Source organism: Xiphias gladius, chromosome 1, assembly GCF_016859285.1.
Source record: "Xiphias gladius isolate SHS-SW01 ecotype Sanya breed wild chromosome 1, ASM1685928v1, whole genome shotgun sequence".
In the NCBI taxonomy this organism is placed as follows: domain Eukaryota; kingdom Metazoa; phylum Chordata; class Actinopteri; order Istiophoriformes; family Xiphiidae; genus Xiphias; species Xiphias gladius.
The window spans coordinates 33,539,899-33,559,414 of record NC_053400.1 but is presented as its reverse complement, the minus strand read 5'-3'; the positions used below and the strand labels follow the sequence as shown (position 1 = coordinate 33,559,414).

Here is a 19,516-nt window from a genome sequence, read left to right as displayed (position 1 = left end):
AAAGGCATAAACATGAACTGGGCGGTAACTCCATATTGCTTCCACCAATCATGATCAAATTGTTCAGATAAAACCTCTAATTGGTATTTTGATGGGTTGAATGTTGAATGTTGAATGTTATGATTGTCTTTTTATATTTTTAGGTTGAGTGACACACAAGAGTGCCTGGAAAGTTCCCTCATTGAGAAGGAGAATACATTGGCCAAAACGTCTGAGAAACTTGAGCTCATCAACAGCCTCAGAGAATCTCTGAGTGAGAAAGAGATTCAGTACAGAGAGGTTTCTGACAAGCTCCTTCAGACTGAGCACACTGTAAGTTTTGCCTCCCTTTTGTTTTTTTTTGTTGAGGATTCATCACTGTTCTCTGTGCAACTGTAGTTAATCATTTTTGTTTGTTTTTCCTCCTTTCAGCTTGAAAACATTTCCAAGAAATGCAGTAGCTCAGAGAAACAGTGTTCTGAGTTGAAAACAGAAGTTGCCGACCTCACACAGAAGTTGAATGTGCTGAAGGAGAAGGTGTGATTTGTCGAATGAAAACATCGATCTTTATATTTTCATTTTTCACTTAATGTCAGCGTCCTCGATTGTTTTTTTTTTTTTTCATCCATTAATTGCATTGCATACATGGATTGCAGTTTATCAGATAATACTCCTTGACACAATTTCAATAATGAAAACTTGACAGAGAGTAATATTATATGACCTTGCAATTCATTGTTGTTTTTTATCTCATTATTTTCAGACACAGAAGCAGGAAGTCACCACAGAAACTTTACAAACTGAGCTGGATCAGACAAACGAGGAACTGGACAAACTAAACACCGCCCACTTGGAAGAACGAGCCCAACTCATTCATGACCTTCAAACCTGTGAGCGGGAAATTGATAGTCTTAAAGATATCTTGTTGGAAAAGGACAAGGAGATATCAACCCTTTCTGCTAACATGGTGGAGTATGCAGAACAGGTCACAGTGCTGAAGCAGGAGATTAAACTCAAAGAAGAGAACCTGGTCCATGTAGAAAGTGCACTGAGTAAAGCAGAGCGGGAGGTCATGATTATCAGAGAGTCACAGAATTCAGATCAGCAGGGCCTGAATAGCAAGGTGACAGAGGTGGTCGGGAAACTCAAGGATACTGAGATGGAGTTAATCAAGGCCAAAGAGGAAAGAGAGTCTAAATTGGCTGAGGTTGAACATCTGGTAAAGCAGGCCGGAGAGGACAAGAAAACTATTCAGGACCTTCGAGGGGAGATCCAGAAACAGATTGTGAGCCATCGTAATCATCTCTCAGAATGTGAAACATGCATCACCTCACTAAAGGAACAGCTGACTTTATCCAACCAAAAACTGCAGGAGTCAGAAGGACTCGCTTTGCAGCTCAAGGACAAAAATACCAACAATGAGAAATTAAAGCAAGAGCTTCATGATAAAGAACAGACATATGAAAAAGAACTGAAATCCTTTAAAGAAGAACACAACAAACTTCTGGCACAGGTGGAAAAGTACAGTAGTGAAATGCAGACATTGTCCAAACAATTAGAGCAGAAAGTACAGAGTGAAGAACATGTCCAAAAAGAGATGCAAGAGAAATTGGAAACCATAGCATCACTGGAAAACCAACTAAAGGCAAATGATAAACAAGCTGAGGATGAGAGGCAGAAATTCAACAGTGAATTGCTGGTCCGGGATTCAGAAAATCAGAAGTTGAGCAATGATCTCAAAAGCAAATCAGAAAATATCTCCAAACTCAAGAACCAATTAAAAAGCATGAAGACTGAGAAACAGCAGCTGCATGAAAAGCTTAAAGGGCTGACTGAGGAGCTCCAGCTACAGAAGCAGAATGTAAAAGAACTTAACGAAAAGGTTACATCTGCTCATGAACTTAACAGCAGCCTGGAGAATCAAGTGCATTCCCTCACAAAAGAAAAAGAGAGACTTGAACTGGAAGTAACTGAAAGTGTAAAAAACATTTCAGAAGTTACGGTTGAAAAGGATTCCCTGCAAGCCAAATTATCAATATTGGAAACACAGCATTCACAAAATAACAAAATAATTGAAGGACTACAGAAAGATAAAGAGGAATTGACTCTTCGAACTAATGAGTTAAATATTGTTTTTGAGCAAAGCACGCACTCAAACTCAGAGATCCTGTTGGCAAAAACAAACGAATGTAGTAATCTCAACCAGTTACTCAGGGACAAGGAGGACACGGTAACACAGCTGCAGGAACAAGTGCAAAGCTTGACTTCTAAGGTAGACCAGCTCCAGCATGACATAGCAGAAAAAGAGCAGACTGCTACTGATCTTTGTGTACAATTAGAGGCCCAACAAAACCAGCAAACACAACTTCAGGAAACGCTGTCCGTGCTTCGGGAACAGGAATGCGGTCTGAAGTCTGGGTTAATGGAGAAGGATGCTATGTTGCAAGAGAAGCAAGAAGAGTACCACAGTTTGCAGAATGAAATTGCAACTCAGAAAAAAACCGTATCCAAGCTGCAAGCTGACGCTGAATCACTTAATGAAGAACACTCACAACTTAGGCAGCAACTTCAAGAGAGAGAAGAAATGTTGAGAAATACGACAAAACAATGTAAAAAACACCAAGACGAACTGAATGACACAAACAAGACTGTTAAGTCTCTGAATGACCAAATCAGTGTCATGGAAGAAAATGCCAGAAAGCTTGAGTCTGAAGTAGAGCTGCGGCAAACAGAGCTGACTAGCTTAAACAGCCACATCCAGACTCTTACTGAGGAAAACCACAAACTTCAGGCTGCCTGTGAATCCACAGAAAAGGAACTTGCTCAGCAAACACAGGTTGTATCTGACCTTGATGGACAACTTAAAGAAGCTCTTGAACAGAACTCCAGTTTTAGCGTGATGATTAGCAGTCTAACAGAAGATAAACAAAGACTACAGGAAGAGTTAGCACAGAACATCAGATCGGTTTTTGAACTAACCACTGAGAGGAGTTTACTCCAAGAAAAAAATTCTGGGCTTGAAATCCATATTGCAGACAGTCAGAAAAAAATCAGCAGCTTGTTGAAGGAAAAGGGAGAGCTTGCCATTGCAGCAGATGAATTAAAAAACATCCTCGAGAAAAGCGAATTGTCAAATTCTGCAAATTTGCTTGAGAAAACAAGTGAATGTGTTAATCTGTCAAGAACATTAAGGGAGAGAGAAGAACAACTTCACAGTTTACAAGAGCAAGTTGATGGCTTAAAAATGCAAGTTAGTCAACTCAACATGTCCTTGAATGAGAAAGAACAGACATTATCAGAACAGAGTTCTCGGTTGGAGGCTCAGCAGAACCAACTGCTGCAACTTCACGACACTATATCAATGCTTCAGGAACAAGGATCTGTCTTTAAGTCAGGGCTGATGGAGAAAGACACAATGTTTCAGCAGAAAGCAGAGGAATGTCGTGTTTATGAGAATGAAGTCAAGCGACAGAGAGACCTCATATCACAGATACAAGGTGAGGTAGAGTCACTCAGGCAAGAGTGCTCGGATGCAAAACAGCAGATAGAGAAGAAAGAACAGACATTAAAAGAAGTAACAAATCAGTTTCAAAACCACAAAGATGAGCTGAATAAACGAAATGAATCGGTGATTTCACTCAGCAGTCAGCTTGGTGCCATGAATGAGAATGCTGCGGAGATGGAGGTTGAAATCACCAACCTTAAGACTGCTGTGCAGAAACTCACTGCAGAAAATTGTCAGCTGACACAGGAGGAGGACCAGAGGAAAGCAGAGATAATTGATTTTAAAGACAGCATTCAGGCACTGAATGAGCAGAATACGAGATTAAAATCTGAATTTCGGAACACAGTGACAGTTCTGTCCAAAGCGCAAGAAGAAGTCACACATCTCAAAAAATCACTCTTTGATAGGGACAACGAACTCAAAACAGCATACTCGGAGAAGGATGCACTTAATTTGACTATGGAAGGAAAAGATGACTTCCTAAAACAGCAGGAGAGTTTGATCGAGCAACTCAACAGTAGGATTGCTGAGCAGGAGGAGCAGCTGAAACAGCAAGCAGATGACAATGTCAGTTTACATGCAAAAATTTCAGAGCTTGAAGATTCTGACTGTAAGCTCAGAGGCCAAGTTGACAGTCTTACTTCAGAGTCATCCATACTGAAAAATACTCTGGAGGAAAAGGAACATTCAAGTCTTGAATCTCAGAGTCATTCTTCAGCTGCTGTTGAAAATCTTAATTCAAATCTACAAGCCAAAGAGGCAGAATGTGAGAGCTTGAAAGAACAGATTTCACACCTTGGAGAATCTGTCACAAAGCTCAACAGCACTCTCCAAGTACAGATAGCGGAAACAGAAAATCTGAAAAAGGCCCTGGTGGAAAAAGAGGCAGCTCTTTTGGACCAATCAAAGTCTCTTCAGGATATTCAGAGAACAGCAGATGAGGCTTTGCTCTTCAAAACTCAGTTCATGGAAAGTACAGAGTTGGTGTCACAGCTACAAAGTCAGATTCAGTTATTGTCCACTGAGTCTGAAAACCTCAGAAAGTCAGTGGAGGAAACGCAAAGTGCCTTCAACAACTTGCAAGAGAAATATGCAACTAACTTGGAGGAGTTGCAAGACGTTAGAAAGCAACTCTCCCAAAGGACCGATGAGACGTCCAACCTTCGGACCTTATTGGGTGATTCCAATAAGGAACATCAGACAGCAGAGACCACCATAGAAACACTGAGAAATGAGTTGTCAGCGATCCATCACAAACTCGAGAAAACTGAAGACCTGAACTCCAGCCTCTCAAAGGAAAAGGATGAAGCTTTTTCTTCTCACCAAGCAAGCGTGTCACTGCTGACTGTTGAAATAGAAAGACTCAAATCACAGCATCTTCAAGTTATTGCACAAATGAATGCACTGACAGAAAACCTGGAGCAGAGGGAAATGGCTCTCCATGCAATTAACAGCCAGTACACAGCCCAGGCCAAACATGCATCTCAGCTGGTTTCAGAAATACAGAAACTAGAAAAGCAAAATAAGAGACTAAATGAGGAAATTAGGTTGTCAAAGGAAGAATATCAGAAGCATCTCACTGCTGACAGTAATGAGAACACACATTTGCAAGAGGAAGTTAGGAAACTTCTTGCAGAGAAGGAAGAGCTGGAAAGGAGACATCACCAGATATGGACATCGCAGGGAGAGCTGCAGTTTCAAATGGAGCAGCAGACCGGCAGCATGAACGAAATAATGGAGAAAATGGTGTCCGAGAAGGAGACCCTTCAAGCAAAGGTTAGTGCCAAAGATGAAGAACTTTCTCAATTAAAAGAAAACATTCGAAAGATAGAACAAATTCTGCAGGATTCTGAGAAAGAGTGGCTGTTAGTTCTGGATAGAGAAAAACAGGATAAGAATCTACTTGCAGAACATTTGAAAAGTGTTGAAAATGAAATGAAATCTAAAGATATTAAAGTTAATGCTTTGAAACAAGACTTGGACAGTTTGCAAGAGAAACTAGCAGAGGCTTCCTCTGCAGTTAGACAAGGTTCTGATCAGCTGAGTGCAAAAGAGTTGGAGGCATCAGCATCCAGGATTCAACTTGAGAAGGTATTAGCATCTTTTCAGGAAAAGGATAAGGAGAACAATAATTTGCAACAGGCACTGAAAACTGTGGAATATGAGTTACAAAAACTTGTAGCGAGAAAAAATGGTACTGACAAAGATTCCTCTGTTTTGCTACCAACTTCATCTGAGAGATCAGCTGCTTTGAATGAAAGCCAAGCCTCTTTACAGGACATGATAAAACAATTACAAGAAAGACAACAGTCTGAGGTAGATGCTTTGAAAAATGAGTTGGATAAAACTGTAGCAAACTTACATAAAACACAGAATACACTTCATGAAGGTGAGAGGGGTAACGAGGCGAAGGGTCAACAAATTGCTCTCCTACAAGAAACTGTGGAGCATTTACAGACTCAGCTTAATGCTGAATCAGAGAACGTGAAAGAAGCTGCTATCAAACACTCTCTTTTACACAGTGAATTGCAAGCAAAAGATGAGCAAATCAACTGTATGAGCATTCAGATAAGTCAGCAGAAAGAATTACTTACTGGACTTAGTCAGCAGATAAGGGACAGAGATGCATCCATTGCCCAAATCATGGAATCTGCCTCAAATGAAAGAATGAAACTTGGTGAGGAAAAAACATCTCTAATAGCACAATTAGTAAGCATGGAGCAAGCACATAAAACCTCCATCAAAAGGTCTGAAGAGATTTCACAGCAGTTAGAAGATCATATTTCACGCTCTCAAAGTGAAATTGACTCGAAGAATTCAGAGAAGCTCGAGTTGATTAAGAAAAATGATGATCTTAAAGGTGAACTAGCTAAGGTATCTAAAGAAAAAGATGCGATAAAGAAGAAGCTTCAAGCTGCTCTCATTCTAAGGAAGAATCTTTTGAAAAAAATCGAGGAGTATGAAAACCAAAAAGAAGAGAGTGTAAACAATAAAACCGAGGTTTCAATTTTACAGGATAAATTAAAGGAAATAACAAATCAATCTCAGGCAACAGCAAAAATGTATCAAGAAAAAGTTTCTCTTCTTGAACAGAGAATTCTTGAGAAAGAGGGAGAGATTCTTGAACACAAAACAGAGAGTGAAAGACTTGTTGAACAGTTACAGTCAGAAAAACACTTAATGCAAGCCACATTAAATGAGAAAGAAGTGTGTTTGTCAGAAAAATTGCAAACACTCAGTGAGAAAAGCTCCCTCATCGAGCAGCTGCAGTCCAGTGTTGCTGAGAAAGAAGAAGCGTTTAAGCAAGACAGAAACCGCTTGATACAGAAATTAGAAGAGCTTCAAAATGAAATCAAGACATGTAAAGATGAGTCAAAGGACAAATCTTCCTCCACTGCTGCTGCTGTTTATTTAGAGAATGAGCTAGCGCAGATGAAATCAGAAAAAGCGATACTGCAGAAAAAGGCCCAGGCTGCCTTGCTAGCACGCAAAGAGACAATAAAGAAAGCTCAAGAAAAGGAAAAGAAATTAACTCAAGAACTAGCTGAACTGAAAGACGACTACAAGGCTCTCTTGGAACAACACTGTCAGCAGACAAACGAGCTAAACGCTGTCCAGTTAAACTTTGACGAGAAGGTCAGGGAACTGGAGGTCCTCCATAAAACCTCTCTGTCTTATCTGGATGAACTGGACACATTAAGACAGCTGGTCGAGGAGCGGGATAAAACTCTTCAAGATCTGAAGATGTCTCTGGCTGAGAAAGAGAGCCAGTGCCATTCTCTATCACACCTGCAAACAGAGCTGGAAACTGTAAAGTCCAAAACTGAGAACATGTCTTTTGAGATGACAAGGAAAGATGAGGCTCTCGTAATCATGGAGCAAAGAACAGAAGCTTTGGAGTCAAAACTTCACATAGTAGAGAACGACTTAGAGAGAGCCCATGCAGAGGTAGGGGAGAAAATGGAAGAGATCGAGAAATATAAGGAAACAATCAAAGTCGCTGAGATAAAGACCCAACAGGAGAAGCTAGTTTTATCTAATGAAAACATCTCATTAAAGACTCAGCTAAACATCTTTGAGACTGCACTGGAGGAACACATTTGCGCAAATAAGGAAAAATATCAAATTTTAATGGAAGAAAAGGAGGCTGTTTTAGAGCAAAGTAATCAGATGAAAGTGGAACTTGAGACGACACTTGCTTTAGTTTCACAGAAATCCTTGGAAGTCTTAACGATCCAAAAGACACTAGCAGAAACACAGCAGCAGCTTAGTGAGAACAAAGATGTTTTGACTAAAGAGCTTGAAAAAGCACCACTGCATTGTACTGAAACAGAAAGGAATTCTGATTTGTTAAAGCAAGAAAAAGAAAATGCTTTTACATTAATTGAGGAACTCAGAGGTGAGGTCACCACGCTGAACAAGAAACTGAAGGAAGCAGAGAAACTAAATGAGCAGCTACATCAAAAGATGCCTGAAACATGCATCAATGGGGAAGATGTTAACAAAGAAGGGGTCTGTTTTTCTTGCAATTGTGCAGAAAACTTCAAAGTGATACTAAAGGAGAGAGATGATGCCTTACTGGTTTCTCAGGCTCAACTTGCTGAAAAAGAAGAACTAATTTCTGCACTTGAACTGCAGCTACAGGAGCAAATGAAAAGGCATGAAACTGCCATTGAAAAAATGAGAATAGAGGCTGATGAGCTTCAGAAATCCCGAGAAGTTGGCAACAAAATGAACGGTCAGGACAACCAAAGCAAAATTGCTCTCCTAACCAGGAAACTTCAAGCAGCTTTGGTTTCTAGAAAAGAACTCTTGAAGGAAAATTCAACACTCAAGGAAGAAGTAGAAAAGGTGTCAGCCAAACATGAAGCTAAAGAAGTCGAGTATTTTGTTCTGGAATCATCAGTTTCGAAGTTGAAACAACGAAATATGGATCTGGAAAACTCAGTGTCATCTCTGAAAAAGGAGAAAGACAAGCTCAGCGACGAAGCTGATCGCGTACTTAATGATAATCGCAGTCTATCAGCAGCCTGTGACAGCTTGAAACTAACCATAGAAAACATCACCCAGCAGAAGCAAGCCTTTTCATGCCAGCTTGAATCTCTTAAGGACTCTCAAACAGAGGAGTTGTCCAAGTGGAAGTCAAAGCATGCCGAGCTGAAACAAGAGTACGAGTCCCTTTTACAAGCTTATGAAAACGTCAGTAGTGAAATGGATAAGATGAGACAGCTTTTGGAGGGGGCCAAAAGGGACAGACAGGAAGCCCTCCGGAAAGTACACAAACACGAGACTGAGATGGAGATTCTGGAGGAGCAAGCCAGAGAGATGGAGGAGGAAAATGAAAGACTTAAAGACAGGATACACACATTTTCCAAGGAGAAACGGCAGAAGATTGAGGAGCTGGAGGAAGAGAATCAGAAAATTAGAATAGAATTGACTGAGCATGAAGGAAACCACAAAATGGCAATGTGCAAGCTGACTGACAAAAATAAACAGTTGGAGGCTGAGATTTGCCAACTTAAAGAGTCTTCAAAGGATCTCCGAGTGAAACTTACAGAGACGCAAACTGAAAAGAGCCAACTGGCAGTAGAACTTGAAGAGGCTAATGGGTCATTGGAAAAGAAGCACTTGGAATCAAATACATACACAAACAACATGCAGGTGAAACTTGATGAAGCACTCAGTTTGAATAATTCACTGACTGCCCAAATTGAGGCCCAGAAAACAGATCTTGGTGCTCAATTGGAAATCAACAATCTGTTACAAAAGGAGAAGCAAAGTCTCTCTGAAAGAATTGAGAAGCTACAGAATGATCATGAATTGCAATTGGGAAAGAAAGACGATGTCATTAAAGAGCTAAGAGACATTATTAACCGACACAGCCAAGAGACTATTAGCCTAAATGAGAAGGTGAGAATCTTGGAAGACGATAAGTCACTTCTTCAAGAGGAGCTTGAAAATATTCAAGAGATTTCAGACAAAGTGAAAAATGAAAATGAATATCTGGAAACTGTGATCCTCAAGAACTCTGAAAGGATTGATGAACTGACTGAGTCCGTGAAGGTTTTGCAAACCCAAAACACACAGCTGTCCTCTCAGCTGACAGCTAGTAAGGAGATGAGCAATCAGGTTCGTCAAGAAAAAGAGGAGGAGCAGCTCAAATTAGTCAGAGAGTTTGAGGAGAAACTTAAGACGGTTCGGAGAGGCAACGAGGGATCCAAGAATGTGAAGAAAGAATTGCAGGAGCTGCTCAAAGAAAAGCATCAGGAGATAAATCAGCTGCAGCAAAACTGTATTAAATACCAGGAAGTGATCTTAGATTTAGAGAGCTCTTTGAAGAGCTCCCAGTCCGCCTGCAAACACTTGGAGAAAGAACAGAAGAAAAGTTCTGAGAAGATATCAGTTCTAGAGGAGAGAAGTAAACAAGTTGAAGATGAGCTGATCACACACAAGAAGCTTCTCCAGGGGGCCACAGAAAAGATTGTGAGGGTTGAATCTGAAAGAGACCAGCTGGCTCTGGAAATATCCCAACAAAGTAAACAGTCTGAGGATCAGGCCGCGGAGAAAACAGTATCACCACAAAACATAGATGAGAAACAAATACATTTGTATATGGAGAATCAATTTTTGTTACAGCAACAGATAGATTCCCTCAAGGATTTAAAAGATAAAGAAAGTCAGAAAGTTAATGAACTGAGAAAGCATGTAGACTCTCAAGATCTACAGATAAATACTCTAAAGAGAGCAGCTGAGACTAATGAAGCAAAGCTGTCCGCTTTATCTTCCACACATCAAGGGGCAGATGCCACAAAACTTTGGAATGATTTGTACCAAAAGACCTTAAACGAGAAGGATAACCAGCTCCTCGAACAGGGCTTTGTGATCAAGAGATTCCTCGAAGATATGAGAGCGAAAGATAAAGAGGTGAATGAACTACGAGTTACCAAGTCAAGACTGGAAAGGACACTGAATGAATACTCTGTCGCTGCTGCTGCGCAGCAGAGGCAACTGTTTGTGATGAGCGCGAGCAACGCTGAACTTACTGAGTCTGTGGAGCTTATGACTGTGCAGGTGAAGGAATTCAGCGCTCAAGTGGAAAGAATAGAACAAGATAAAAATGCAATCCATCGACAGCTTGCTGACAAAGAGGATGTGATTTCCCGAATGCAGCTAAATCTCCAGCAAATGGAGAAGATAAATGCAGACACAGATGCTCAGCTGCTCCTTTTACAGACTCAAAATGATAAACTTCAAGCTGATTTTGAGAAACAGGAGGGAATTTCTCTGCAACTGAAGAAACTACTTCAGAGCAAAGATGCTGAGATCTCCTCTTTGTTGTCCTGTAGAGATGGACAGATGTCAGGGTATCTAGAACAACTCCAGGCTAATTATCGCTCCCAGGTTGCAGTTTATGAGGACAGGTTAACATCTCTACACTACCAAAGGGAAAAGGCAGATAAAGAGTTGAGAGGGTTTGAAGCCAGGGTCAAAAGTCTGCAGATTAAAGCTAACAGGTGTGTCCAGGAAAAGGAGCAGATGGTAGCTAAGATGGAGTCATTCAAGAACTCCATGGTGTCTTTACAGAGTGAACGGGAGCGACTAATGTCGGAATACAGAATACTTGAAGCAAAGAGTGAGTTAGGGTTAAAGGGTAAAGAGGGCTCTGCTGACGGGGAAGGTGGTGCATCCAAAGGCCTTAAACATGAAATAAGGAAATTGTTGCATCAGATGGATGATCTCAATTCTGAGAACGCTATGCTCAGGGCTCAACTGGTTCGGTACAGAGAGGATTTGAATCAAGTTTTATCCCTGAAGGACAACCAGTTGAAGGTACTGCTGAAGAAGCAGCATGATGTGATCAAGGACCTTGAAAACCAAAAGACTGCAACGGAAAAGCAGCACAGAGAGTCCCAATTGGAGCTCCAGAAGGAAGAAGAAGTGGGCAATTTGTTAAAAGCAGAGCTTTCTAAATTCAAAGCGCAGGTTTCAAAACTGGAAACAGAAATATCGACTCAGAAAAAGGACAGAGTCAGTACAAACGAGGGCAAAGTGATCGCTGATTTGCAGGAAGCTGTGGCAGTCAAAGCAGCTGAATGTAATGACCTCCAGCAAAGACTTCTTTCTCAGAAAATCTTAACTGATGAACTCAAGGAAAAAATGCAGAAGGTGGAAAATGAGACAAACAAAAAACTGGCTGAGGCTGAAGATAAATACAACACTGAGCTGAAAACCTGCGAGCGTGAGGTGGAGCTGATGAGGAACGAGCAAGAGACAGCTGATCAAAGGGTAGCAGAACTTGCAAAAGACCTTCTCGAAATGGAGCAACAGTTATCAGAGGCCAGAACTCAAAGTAAAGATATGAAGGCTCAAAATGAGTCTCTCTGCAAAGCCATGGCTGCTTTGCAGAATGACCGTGACCAGCTCATTGAAGACTTCAAGATCCTGAGAAACAGATATGATGAAGAACTCCGAGAGACTCAGGCAGCCTTGAACAAGGTTGAGCGCAGCTTGCAGGATGCCACTTCTGACTTGGCCATGTTTGCCAAAGAGAGGGAGATTCTGGTTCATAAATTAAACGCTGTTGAGAGCAAAGACACACACGCCGAGTTGAACAAGTTGTTGGACGAGTTGTCGAAGGCCTTGTCAGGGAAAGAAAGGGAGCTGAAGCAGGTCGTCTTGGAAAATAACATGTACAGCAGGCAGCTGTCAGCATTTTCCAGATCCATGGCCAGCCTCCAAAACGATCGGGACAGGCTGATGGATGAGTTGGCCGGCACCAAACGAGTGGTTGAGTCCAGACAAGGGTCAAGCCCAGAGACTGTCTCTGGAAGTGGCGTCAGTGCCCTCCAGAATGAGAGAGATGCGCTGGTAAGTCAAGTCATCAGCTGTGATTTGAGTTTGGCTGTTGCTTGCACTTCCTTCCTCTGCTATGGTTTCATTTTGCAGACAGCATGAAGGGTCAAGTTTGATTTTTTTTTTTTTTTTTTTTTTCCCTTTCTTTTATAGATACCATTGCTTTGACTTGCATGGTATTTTTCTGTTGGGATGCACGTGTTCCGGCGTCTGTGAAATTTTCGGTTTAATTACATTTTTAAAGAAAAATTGTTTCATCTTTGTGACTGATGACTCTCTTCTGCTGTCTTTTATGTTTTTGCAGAAGATGGACGAGCTACGACAAAACGTACAGAAGATGCAAACATACAGAATCCCCCCTGAAGAAGTCAGCAGTTCCCAGGAAGAATTAGCAAAGCTGAGGTAAAAGCAGACTGAGGATAAATAAAGATAAATTAAACTTGTGTATTTTCGACTGAAAGTGTAGCGTCCTTAAAGAGTAACAGAAAATCATGGACATTGACCTTTTGTGGTTGAAGTCTGGTGTTGGATGCATGCAGATAGTACTAAGCAGTATTTAGAGGTGTGGCCTCTCTCGCGGCGTCTTGGCTCAAATGGTGTTCCGTGCAACAGAAACGAGAAAAGTGTCCCATACCTTGGCCACAAGTTAGAGGTTTGATGTTTGGCCAAACTGTAGTAATCGCAGTGGCGCCTGCTGCACTGTTCAATGAGAAATGTGAGATTTTTGCTTATGATACTAAAGGATTTCTGTTACGTAGGTCTGACAGAGAGAGGAAGGACACACCTCCAGTCAAGGTAAGGTTACACACATGAACAATCTGCTTCTGTCTGAAGACTGCCAGAGATGTATCGTGGGTATTTTATATTGCTCATTTTCTACTGTACTATTTGAAATGGGGGTAATTTTTTTGTTGCTAGTTCCTAGTGGTTTAGAAAGAGAACATTTGTAGTTGATAATCTATGTTAGCATGAGAACCAAAGTCAGATAAAACCAAATGGCTGTCGGTTTATCATTTTATGAACCACAATACTTCCCCCCCTGCAACAGGAAACGGTTGCTTTGGCGGGTCAGAGTGGAACGGAGGAGGTGGTGAGTCGGTTGGAGGCGGAGAGGGTTCAGCTTCACAGAGACCTGCAGCGCTGCATGTATGAGATCCAGCAACGAGACCAGTACTTCCAGCAACTCAACACCAAGGTATGAAACAGCCGAGCCTGTCCACATTCCTAGAACAGAACACATCCGAATGAGTGCTAAAATGTGCCGGTGCGGACACAAGCAAAATGCTTACAAACTGCTAGCGTGATGTGTCCAGTGTAGGCAGGCTGTTGGATTACACTATAGTAAAACAAATTCATAATGCCTGAAGTCTAATTACCGTGTCCACCCACTGATTACGGTCAATTTCTAGAGAAGATACATGAAAAGTAAGAATGGAGGCATCTCTTTGATGATGGAAAAATCAAATAATCCATCACCATGTTTGTAAAAGTACAGTGTGCTACCCCCCCACCAGCTGCAGCAGGCCATAGAGGAGAGAGGTGCTGTCGCAGCCCAGCTGAGGGCCGTTTCCCAAACCCTGAGGGACACGCAGAATCGCTGCCACTGGCTGGAAGGCCAGGCCCAACGCCAGGCCCAGGTAAACAGTCCCAAACGTGTCTGCACTGCTTGTGTGTCCAGTGTTTCTCTGGTCCCTTTTTTCCCTTAAAGCATCTCATATCATACATTGCTTTTAGACATCAGATTAATTGATTAGTTTTGCCCTCATTAACTGCAATGAGATTCCTCTGACATTATCATAAAATACCAGGGCGGCCACATGATTTCCGATGTTTTATTTGAATGAATGTGTCTGTGCACAGCTGCTTCTGAATTCTGTATATCCATTATATATGACTTGCCTGTGCAGTTGCTTTTCTTACGCATTTTGACACTTTAGAGGCTTTTGATGCAGCTTTTTTTACAATTCCACCTGCACTAGCATGTGGAAAAAGCATTGTTGTGGTTTTGGACTGATAGAAACTGAAATGATTCAGAAAAAACCCTGTTCCCAGTTCGCCTCTGACAGGAGCTCGTAGCTGCATCTCATCACCCTCTGTCTTTCCCTTTGTTTTTTGTCTCTCTGTACTGTTACGCTACGAACTAAAGTCCGAAATGCTAAAAAAAAAAGAATCTTACAACGGAAAAGTTGCATCTGTACATACCTGTAATGTTGTGTCCCCACCAGCAGGGGTCAGTATACGCCGAGGTCGCACCAGGAGCTCCACAGGAGAAGAGCAACGACTCCACGATTGAAACTGCTGAAGCCAGTCAGCTCCGAGAAAGGTGAGGAGACGCGATCTCGGAGTTTTATCTTGGCAGTTTTGTCGGATGTTCTCTACATTCTCTCACACACGTTTACGTGTAGAATCGGTTGAGCTCATGGATATACTGTATTAACATGTCCTCTGTGTGTGTGTGTGTGTGTGTGTGTGTGTGTGTGTGTGTGTGTGTTCAGGCTGCTTGAGGTGGAGCAGATTCTTGCAGATGAGAGAGCCAGGAGAGAGACAGCTGAGGACGCTCTGCGTCTTGCTGAGGACAGAGCAAAGAGGTGAGACCCAAATTCAGTCACTCATCTGTCTCTCTCACACACACACACACACACACACACACACACACACACATATCTACAGCAGAGCAGAACCTTTTCAAATGCTGTTGTGTTGCAGTGTTGGCTCGGGTCTGTCCAGAGACAGTCAAAGGGATTTCAGTATCGAGATGGAAACGGAGGAGGAGTGGGAAGCTCTTAGTCTCAACCCGAACCAGCCTCTAATAACGCGAAAGGTACGATTTCGTTCATCTCTTCATCCATGTGTAGCCTGGGACCTGATTCATGCCACCACTGCCCCTGTAGGTGGACCCCTGTTCGTGTAGCTTTCAGACGAAACGGTAATGTATCATCGTACGGGTGATGACGGGTGAGGTCTGGTTCCCTGATTGTCCGGCGTTTGTCCCTGCAGGTGAAAGGTGGGATGGTGGCGTGTCGACGGTGGCTCCGAGGGAGGAGCCTCTACTTCTCCAGGCTGCTGACGAGCCGCGCCCGCTCTCGATATTTCTTTCTGGCCTACTTGCTGACAATACACGTGCTTGTCCTCATGTGCCTCACCGGTGCCCTGTAGCGAGGTCATGCTGGGAACACTGGCTCAAGGTTAAAACTTAAAGTTGGAGTCTGTGGTGTTGGTTTTTTGGGTTGTTTTGTGTGTGTTTTTTGTTGTTTTTAGCTTCTTCTTTTTTTTAAAAATCCCGTGTGTATTGTTTAGCATGGTAAAACACTAACGCCAGATGTGAAGACGCCCTCCGTGCTCTCGTCGAATCACACCTTTGCTGTTTCATGTTGCCGGGGAAGTGAACAGTATTTTGACTTAAAGTTACCTGTGCAGTCGACCGCATTACTCTCTGCTGAGCAGCTGGGTACCAACGGCAGAGGTGAGACACTGCTGTCAATGACCACACATGGAAAGTTAAGGACTTCAGCTCGCAGTTGTCCTTCTCTGCTTGATGTCATGTTCATTTTATTTGTTCTTTAAATGTTAAAGGCTGGACACGGATAAGTTATTGATTAGATCCAGCAGTGATGTCTGAGCACTGGTTCGCTTCGTTTAGCTCAGAGAACAACTTTGCTTGTTCTACTCCTTTTTCTAGAAATGTTGTACGGTAAACCAAGCCTTAAAGCACGATCCTCCCTCTCCTTTCTCCTCTGCTCTTCCTAAAGACAAGCAGGTGGCTTCCTCAGCCACTATGCCCTGTTGCCTACGGTTTGTTTTCTGATCCAGATTAAAAAGGAGACGAGGAGAGAAACTTAATTTTCGACACACGCCTCTAAGTGGGAGTCGATGGGAGTTTGAGAAAGGACTTGAACTTCGATGTAACCATTGTAAAAGCCCCAGGAGGTGCAGAAAGCCATATCCATTCTTATTTAAAGCTACTGTATAAATCTTGTTTTAAACACCATTTCCTCTCCCCCATGTTGCCCTTCCCCTCAGCTGGGAACAAACGTGCAAACCTCACTCATGTTGGCACCGGCTGCTGCTTCACCTGCCCGCCTGGTCTCATACCTTGCACGTAATCGTGATGCTGAGTCAAAACTATGCACTGATACTCCAAATGTATATATAATCATCTCGTATAAGCTCAGAAGCACTACTCCAGTCCCCCGCCCCGCTCCCTTTAAACTGTAAAGCCAAAGGTGTCTGTGTCCTGACCTTGGCAGTTTGAATGAGTGCCGTCGTGCCCGTGAACGTCAGCGGGAGACCGCGGTTTAAAAATATCCTCCGGTTTTCCTCCGGTATCGCGGTGTGCCATTGAAAGTGCACCGCAAAAAAAGGAGAAGATATGAAAAAACACACTGTATGTACTTAAGGTTTCTCTGTATTTATGTGTGAATCCTCCGAAAGTATGCTGTTCGGCGTCCGTTATGGACTGTATGTATGTATATATGCGTTGTTCCTCTCCGCTCTGCCTGACGCCCGATGACAGCACTGTACGTTTCTTCTCGATCGTGGAGAGTTGGAAAACGGGGCCGATGACGGATGAGGTTTTCACAGAACGAGCTCGGCGAACGATGTCTTCCGGCTCATCGGTCGATCCGGTTTTGATCCGGGTTCCAAAATTCTCGGCTGGTACGTCATGGTGATGACCTGTACATAAAGGTGATCGACGGACAAAACAAGGAACTGAATCTATTTATGAAAAAGGTTAACTACTGAAAACTGTTCAGATGGCATATTTTCTCTACTGCCTCTATTTTTAAGCGTTGGTGATGCTGTCGGCCTTCTGACGACATTAGGCTTCACTTGGTGCAATACTGTGTCAGAGGCCACCCCCCCCCCCCCCCTTAACATCCCAAAAGAAATTTAATAAAGCTTATTCAACTTTTCTTCAGTCTGCCCATATGATGTGTGTTTTACCAAGGCTCCGTGGCGTAATCCGCTCATCTCGGCCGTCAGGTCGTTGCCCACCATACAGTGGCTTTATGCACTCACACACACACACACACACACACACACACACACACACTGTGATGTAGATCTTATTGAAAATGGAGTTTTATTTTTTTGGACTTTAATGCTACATAGACCAATTTTTACGGAAGATTTAAAATGCCAAAACAAAAAGTGGAGTACAGCACACACTGTTACATGTATTTCCTTTTTATGTATTCGTTCACTGTCTATTAAATGGAAAACAGGCAAAAGGACAATGACTTCGCTTCCTGTCTTCGGTAACTGAACTGACTTGTTTTTCAGCGGGACGCGGCCTTTCCATGCCACGTTCAAATCCAGTCCCAGCACAGAAAACCACGTCCAAGTGTTTGTTAGGGACTGTTTTGTTAAGGGCTGCAACTTCCCCGAAGCCAGCGAAGGCCCCGTCCCTCCTCGTTTCAGAAAGTGCGTCAGGTGAGTACAGTGAAAATGTCCTGGAACATGAGAAACTAAAACTGGAGCAAGTTGCGAGAAAAGCGTGAAGAACTTGATGAGCGGGTCCAACATCAATGATTCGCTCATTCTGTCAGAGCTGCGATAAAGTGCAATGTACTGGCTTGTTCTCCTTCTTTCTTCATGCCTGAGTCCGGGCCCACGACCCACATGGTGCAGCGACTGTCAGCGGCCGCACCGGGACGCACAGACCGGCCTCTGATGCGCAGTTTGCGGTTTAAGGCGCTGCGCTTTGCGTCTGCGCTCGGCAACATTACGCAGTTTCAGCGAGAGTTGAATAACACAACAAAAACTACCGGTCGTCCCGTGTTCCAGTTACAGGAAGTTAACAGGCTAGAGATGTCAGGGTCCCCACGCCAGGACTAGGAAGTCTCTGTCACCAAGAAACGAAGAGTCCAAAGAAGAGACACTGGACCGACAGAGAAACGTTCTGCCGCAGGCTTTTAAAGCCCACGACCGGTTGTGTTCTCTCTTTCCCTTTTCATTTCCAAACAGGGTCTGCCTCACGGAGAACATCTGGTCTCATCTGCCTCCGCCAGCAGACCGCGAGGGGAAAACCTGCACGGGGGAAATGCGCGAAGGTCGCGACCACAACATCCCGCTTTCACCGTGGCATGTCTTGTCCTGAGCCACGCGTCTCCCCAGTCGCCATGGACTTCCTGGCTTGCAGGTTGAGGGTCGAAGACCTGGGGAGACAGCGGCTGAGAGAGCGGTCTCGCCTGATCCACGTCGGCATACGGACACGGGGACGCCACAATAACAGACTCCTGTGTGTCATGGAGGTTTTATTTCCCAAATCCCTCGGTGCCGTTCATCTGGATTCTGGATCAGGTGGACGCAACGGGGTCGCTTGTATAGTATCATCACGTCCAGCGCGCTACCTTCCACCTGTACCACACCTTCAGTGAAAGGTTCCTGGAGCCTGTAACTTTCTCTTCTTTACAGGTCAAGTTGGGTCAAAGTAAACGTACTTAAAGTATCACGAGCAGAAGTTGTCGTTCAGTAAAATGGTCCCTTTCCACCATCATAGGACCAATTTATAACGTGGATTATATGATGGGCTCCGCTTGAGTGAACGTACCGAGTTGCCCTCCACCACTGACCGGAGATGCATCCGGGGATGTCGAATCAACGCTGGTAGATGTGATGCGCGCGGGAAGCCACCAGATGGCGAAGCCTGCTCACTTAATGCCAGGACCGCGGACCGGATACAGGCTGGACCGGGCTGTAAGACAGACCTGTTCTGTTCTGTTCCGGGGGCGGCGGGGGGTGTTTTACCATTTCCCCGGATAAGCGTGAATGGGAGTGAGGAGGTGGGTTTTTGTTCCGTTCTCCTTCAGCTCCTAAGTCGTCAGTCCTCGGCCTCATAAATATTGATGAAGACTTGACCCTCTTCTTCTATTTCTGACCCGGGTTCGCTCAGTGTGTCTTCAGTCTCGAGCTGCCGTTGTGTTCTTCTCACTAGAAACGGGCCCCAGTCCTCCGACCGGAGGGGGACGGCGTCCCTCTGCGTCCACCGTGACTTTTCATCACTGAACCACCACATTCCCCTCTCGCCTACATTATAGTTTTTTTTTTTTTCCTCTGTAAAACTAAAAATTAGACAGTTCGAGATGAGACTTTTTTTTTCCCCTTTTCTTCATTTTTAAGCCTAAACTGCAGAATTTTACGCTTCGCGCTGACATGAAGTCCACTCGGTCTGGATCT

General features: G+C 43.4%; 1 protein-coding gene across 10 annotated transcripts in view; it reads left to right on the top strand.

Annotated features, from left to right (window-relative positions):
- LOC120791349 (golgin subfamily B member 1-like) overlaps window positions 1-17,571 on the top strand; it is a 38,979-nt gene extending 21,408 nt beyond the window's left edge. For 6 of the 10 annotated variants that reach the window (XM_040129801.1, XM_040129809.1, XM_040129755.1 and 3 more), the window contains 11 exons: window positions 144-312; window positions 412-516; window positions 743-12,352; window positions 12,642-12,739; window positions 13,096-13,132; window positions 13,386-13,532; window positions 13,852-13,974; window positions 14,563-14,660; window positions 14,833-14,925; window positions 15,044-15,158; window positions 15,335-17,571. In XM_040129801.1, coding sequence (XP_039985735.1) covers window positions 144-312; window positions 412-516; window positions 743-12,352; window positions 12,642-12,739; window positions 13,096-13,132; window positions 13,386-13,532; window positions 13,852-13,974; window positions 14,563-14,660; window positions 14,833-14,925; window positions 15,044-15,158; window positions 15,335-15,493 — 12,754 coding nt within the window. In that variant the 3' untranslated portion in view covers window positions 15,494-17,571. The remainder of the gene's footprint in view (window positions 1-143; window positions 313-411; window positions 517-742; window positions 12,353-12,641; window positions 12,740-13,095; window positions 13,133-13,385; window positions 13,533-13,851; window positions 13,975-14,562; window positions 14,661-14,832; window positions 14,926-15,043; window positions 15,159-15,334) is intronic. The other 4 variants (XM_040129834.1, XM_040129792.1, XM_040129827.1 and 1 more) reach the window with 4 other exon arrangements.
- The last annotated feature ends 1,945 nt before the right edge of the window (window positions 17,572-19,516 follow it).